The sequence below is a fragment of the Corvus brachyrhynchos genome, unplaced genomic scaffold, assembly GCF_000691975.1.
Source record: "Corvus brachyrhynchos isolate BGI_N302 unplaced genomic scaffold, ASM69197v1 scaffold223, whole genome shotgun sequence".
Taxonomy (NCBI): domain Eukaryota; kingdom Metazoa; phylum Chordata; class Aves; order Passeriformes; family Corvidae; genus Corvus; species Corvus brachyrhynchos.
In genome coordinates this window covers 692183-698044 of record NW_008237174.1, presented here as the reverse complement: position 1 = coordinate 698044, position 5862 = coordinate 692183, and the positions used below count along the sequence as shown (strand labels likewise).

Genomic DNA, 5862 nt, shown 5'->3' with positions numbered 1-5862 from the left:
GTGGGCCGGTGGCGAGGTGCCGCTGGGGGACTTCTACCCCTTCGGGCCGGCCCAGGGCGACGCCGCCACGCGGAAGCAGGACGACGGTGGCTCCGAGCTCCGGCCCCTCTCCATCCCCTTCCCCTTCTTTGGTGCGGGGCACACCGGCCTCTACGTGAGTAATTTCCGCTTATTTGTGCTTATTTGCTCCTATTCGCTCCCTCTTATTTCCTCTTTTTCCCTCCCTCTTATTTATGTCCTCCTATTCCCTCTTTTTCCCTCCCTCTTATTCCCTGTTTTCTGTCTCTTTCCTCTTCTTCCCTTCCTCTTATTGCCACTTTGCTGTCCTGCTTGGATGAATCTGAGTTTCCTTGGGGGCCGTCAGGTGGTCCCCACTTAACTGGAAACGTCAGAGGAATAGCAGTGTGCTGAGGATGGTGCAGTGGGCCCCAGGCCTGGGAAGCATGTTGGACCCGTGGCTCAGTGTGGGGGTCACCAGCGAGGATCCTGACCCCACTGCCTTGGGAATGCTGGGCGAAGTGCTCACCCACGGTGGGGAGCCTGGACTTAGCCCTGGCTGGAGCCTGCAGTAGCTGCATACCCACACCTTGTGGGACTGGCCTGGTGACATGCTGGGGGATCCCAGCAGCAGGCAGTTGGATAAATCTGGTGGGCAAGAGCTCAGCGTTGGTGCTGCAGCCCTAGCATGGTGGCCTCTGGCTGGTGGCCCTTGCTGCAGGGAGCGGGGTGTTGGTGGGGCTCTGAGTGTGATGTAGAATAAAGACAGCTGCACTTTAGGCTGCCCACTCAGCACATCCGATTCACTTGCCTTTTCCTGCACCCACTGGGCTGCTGGGACTACTGGTAACACACTCCCTTGCAACCCCTAAGCCGCTGGGAGGGGACTGTGGCCAGAGAAATCGGGTCATGCCTGGCCATCATGTCCCCGGTAGCTGTGGCCAAAGGGGCAACCCCGAGCGCCTGGTTGTCCATGGAGTCTTTTGGGTGGTGCTGTCTTGCATCCAGGAGTGAGATTTGGGTCCCCGTGCCGGTTTCCACCTGGCACAGTGAATCCTTCAGCTTCCTGATCCCTTCTCCCTGGTTTGCTCTGGACGTAGTGATGACCCAGACCCAGCTGGTGGAGGAGAGGGCTGAGCATGCCACCCCAGAGCTGGGCTCGTGTACCATTCCACTGCCTTGGCTCAGTGCAGAGGGTCCTTGGTCCTACCTGGTCGTGTTTTTCCCCTGATCAAAGCTCCAGCCCTGCCGTTGGGTGGGGGGGATCTGGACTTGGGGCTTGAGCCACCGTGGAAGGATAGAAGAGGCTGGGAGAAGCCAGGTAATTGTCCCATAGAGGATCCACAGTGTAGCTCTAGGTCTTGGGGAGGCTGCAGGGATCAGAGGACAGTACATCCCCCTTCCCTGAGCTGAGACCCCACAGCTGTGCAGTTTGCCTGCCCCCAGCACAGAAGTCCATGTGGCAGGGGCCCTCTTCCCCAGGGAGCTGCTGTCCAGGGGGACTGGCACAGGGCTGGGTTCACCTGGAAACCTCTATTCTCAAGGGCTGCCTCCAACCACCCCCCTCCTCCTTCACAAAACCCAGCAACAACAAAAAAAGCCCTTCTTGGCTCTGGTTCTCTCCCATCTTGCTTTAATCAAGGGAAGAATGTTCCTCTGCGGACACAGTGGGGTTACGGAGGCTTTGGGAAAACAGAATCCTCTTTCCTTTTCACAGTAGGGACTGCCCTGTGCTCAAATGGAGGGGCTATGAACCCTCCTCAGGGACTGGGGACCTCCCCCAGGGACTGCACAAGGCCATCACAGCTCAGCCCCCATGCCTGGCTGTACTCGCAGCTGGGGTGAAGGCATTCTGGCTTCCACATGGCTCCTGGGGATGCTGGCTCCCAGCTCCTTTTTGGCACACGAGTGTGACACCACTGCCTGCCTGCGTGCCAGAGCTGCTCTCTCTAGTTGAGAGCCTCTTGCCTGCACCAGGCCCCCTTTTCCATCCTGAAGCCCAGGGGCTTGCCAGAGGGAGTCATTGCACATCGCAGCTGGGGTGAAGGCATTCTGGCTTCCACATGGCTCCTGGGGATGCTGGCTCCCAGCTCCTTTTTGGCACACGAGTGTGACACCACTGCCTGCCTGCGTGCCAGAGCTGCTCTCTCTAGTTGAGAGCCTCTTGCCTGCACCAGGCCCCCTTTTCCATCCTGCAGCCCAGGGGCTTGCCAGAGGGAGACATTGCACACTGGAGAGCTTGGCTGGAGGCTGTGTGTTCCTGGCTGTCCCACTGTTGCTTGTGGGCTGGGGAACAGAGTGGCTTGGAGCTGACTGGACTGCCAGCTGTGGCAGTGTGGCAGACTGCTGGCAGGGTGTTCTCCTGGAAATCTGGGAGCTCAGGATGAGAACATTTCCGTTTGATCCCTGCCCCATCCAGCCTGTTCAGGCAGGCAGGGGGTTTCTTCACCTTCCTCATTCCCACTGCTTTCCCAAGTCGGGAGGCAGCATGCCAGACAGCAATATCCACTATTTCCAGTTTCCTTCCCTGGGCTGTGGCTGCCTCTGCCATGCATCCATGAGCCAGGCATCCCAGAACCCTAATTGCCCCAATTAGTTAGTGCTGAGGAACAGCTTGAAGTATCTCACCCTGGGGGTCTGGTGTCTCCCCCCTTTAATGAGAACAGCCTGCTGAAGCACCGGGGCTTTGCATGGGGTGGTGGCACTTGGTCATCTGAGGATCAAGAGCCCGTTGGCTCGCTCGGAGTGCTGTGCATGCCGGTGGATGGATTGCTGCCCAGCAAGGCTCCTCCCACCCTGGGCCAGTGCCCACATGGGCCAGTGCCCACAGCCCCCTGCCAGGAGGGTCCAGCCCCATGGGCTGCCTGTAAGCCATGAGACTAGGGAGCGAGCTCAGGCCCTCACCCCTGCCAAGAGCAGTGCCGTGAGCTGGCCCCACACACCGGGCACTGTTTGTTTTATGCGCAGGGCTCCTGCAGTTTTTGCAGCTGTTCCCCTTCCCCTGGCCCGGAGAACAGGGCTGGGTTTGTTCGGGCAGTTGCCCGCAGCCGCGCTCCAGTGAGCAGGCGGCTGGGGCAGGGGGCTGCGGGTGTTGTGGGTGCTGAGGCACGTCTCTGCTTCTAAGGACAGGAAGGGGAAGCGCTCCAATATTTGTGGGCAGGAGTCAACTGTGGCCACCCGTTTCTTTCCCTTCCTCTCTGCAGGTAAACAACAATGGGATCATCTCATTCCTGAAGGAGGTCTCCCAGTTCACGCCAGTGGCCTTCCCCATCTCCAAGGACCGGCGTGTGGTTGCTGCTTTCTGGGCAGATGTGGATAATCGGCGGGCGGGCGATATATATTACCGGGAGAGCACCGAGCAGCCCATCCTGGAGAGAGCAAGCAGGGACATTGCCCAGTATTTCCCTGAGTTCCCAGGGTTTTCTGCACAGTGGGTCTTCATTGCAACCTGGTACCGAGTCACCTTCTTTGGGGGCAGCTCATTTTCACCAGTGAGTAGCTGAGGCAAAGCAGCCACCCCACCTGTGTGCCTTCAGTGTGGTGCCAGACCTGCCACCTGTGGCACGGAGCTGTCAGCAGGGCTAAGTGGACCACGACAGCTCCATCACGATACCTCGCTGTGACACAGCAGTAGTGGGCTGGCAATACCAAACCCTCCTTTTTGTGCCATGTGGAGGCTTTACATCATCAGCCTTCTTGGGCAAAAGTGAGGCACCTTTTGCCTTCCAGATGCTCAATATCCATATTTTCCCCCATTTTTCCCATTCCTCTGGGATGAGAAGCGAGCTGTTCTAGCTCAGGATCACAACAAGTTAAGATTAAAAATAATTAAACTCTAATGCCCTTGTTCACGGAGGAGGACTGGGGTTCAGGGAAACACCCCTTTGCTAATGTAGTTTCTGTCACTTCATTTTATGACTGGTTCATCATCCCTCACTGCTTTCCTCCCCTCCCCTGCTACAGGTGAACACTTTCCAGATTGTCCTCATCACGGATGGCAAGCTTTCCTTCACCATCTTTAACTATGAGTCCATCACCTGGACCACGGGTATGCACGCCAGCAGTGGGGGGGACTTTGCTGGGCTTGGTGGCATCGCGGCACAGGTAAGTGGTGAATGTGGCCCCTGGGGTGCCTGGGTAGCACATCCCCCTTGTCAGATCATTGCTCCTGTTTGGGTTTCTTGGAGGTGGAAAACTTCCCCCTGCTTGTTTTTTTTTTTCTTCTTCAGAGTTCTTAAATATCTGTGTGCGCTCTGGCTCCCAAAGCTGAGACCATACAGGGGGCTTTGTTATCCTGAAACCACAGGTCTTTGCCTTGGCTGCTACTTCATAGTCCCTTTTCCTTCCTAACCTCAGCCTTTAAGAGCAGCTGCCACAGCTAGCACAGCTTTTGCTTGTAGTTTTATTTCATCCCTGTGTGTGTTGTTGTGTTAAAGGGAAGAAAAGCCAACACCCACACCCACAAAAACCCCAGTACCCACTCGGATGTGTGAATTTACTGACAGTTGATCCATGCTTGGCTCCCTGCTTGCCAGCCTGCAGCAGGCAGGATGCTGCAGGTGGAGAGGAAGTGAATGGGATTTGAATTCTCAGGAAGGGACTGAGCAGGCCAAGCATCCACTTCACCCTGTTGTCCTGTCATGTGGACAGGGCCAAGCGCTGGCCTGTGGCATGTGGAAGGGGAAAGTTGGTCTGAGCGGTGCCACCAGTGGTGCCACGTGACAGGAGAGATGAGTCTAGATGCTCCAGCTGCCTTCCCCCATGCACTGGTGACGTCTCTGTACTCTCTGCCTTTGTCCTTCCAGGCAGGTTTTAACGCTGGTGATGGAAAGCGCTACTTCAACATTCCCGGATCCCGCACTGATGACATCGCTGACGTGGAGATGACGACAAATGTGGGTATCCCCGGGCGCTGGGTGTTCAGAATCGATGATGCCCAGGTGCAAGTGGGGGGCTGCAGCAATACAAGTAAGAGGACAGCAGTTAGGTTTACTTAACTCCCAACCCAACCCCACACTGTTCTCCAGCCCCATCTTTCCCTGCCTCAACCCCCACCTCCGCGGGGTGGAAGAGATATCTGGAAGGGCTTTGGGGAGGGAGGGGAGGCAGCTATGCGGGGACTGTCTTCAGCACCGGCTGTGGTTGGGGATGGCACCCATGGTTGCCCTGGGGCTGGGAATGGGCTGGGAGAGCAAATGGGAAGGGGAGGAAGAGTTCTTAGTTTAAAGGAGCCTGCGGGGAGTGATGAGGGAGGCTGGGGAGGAGGTGATGTGCACAGTTGGGACCCTGCCAGCCCACTGCCAAGCAGGGCATAAGGGACCAGCACCCTTGAGGGGTGCATATGTCCGTCGGTCCCACCACATTGGGCTGAGCCATGTGGAGAGCTGCTGAGTGCCAGCCTGCCATGTGGGGCTAGGTGGCCAGGGCTTGGTCCATGCTCGCTACTCCAGGGGTCCTGGCACATCCCCCACAGAGCTGTTCCTCATCCCCACTTCCCCCTGGCCATGTTTTCCCACTCGTGATCTGTGTGTCTTGCGTTATCGGTGGATTTTCTGTACATGGGCTCTCCTGTCTCCTTTCCCTCTGCCCTGAATGATAAGTGAGGCCATGGCCATGTCCCCCCAGCCAGTGGAGCAGACCTTCTCCCTGCAGCCAGGCTGCAGACCTGTGCAGCCTCTCCCCCTTGCACGGGAGGAGTAAAACTGCCCCCTGTCCCAGGGGAGCCTGCAAGGAGCAGACCCTGCCCCACCATCAGGCAGGCAGCCCCGTGGGCTCCCCAAGCACCCCAGGGAGCCGGGCGGGTGCAGGGAAAGACCCTAGCACTGGTGTGGCTGGAAGGTGGCAGGTGAGCCCTGCCAGGGTGGG

At 57.7% G+C, this 5862-nt stretch overlaps 1 protein-coding gene across 1 annotated transcript in view; it reads left to right on the top strand.

The window, feature by feature from the left end:
* Positions 1-5862, top strand: part of SNED1 (sushi, nidogen and EGF like domains 1) — a 23645-nt gene that overhangs the window by 1212 nt on the left and 16571 nt on the right. The window contains exons 2-5 of the mRNA XM_017728723.1: positions 2-154; positions 3201-3488; positions 3961-4101; positions 4803-4965. Coding sequence (XP_017584212.1) covers positions 2-154; positions 3201-3488; positions 3961-4101; positions 4803-4965 — 745 coding nt within the window. The remainder of the gene's footprint in view (position 1; positions 155-3200; positions 3489-3960; positions 4102-4802; positions 4966-5862) is intronic.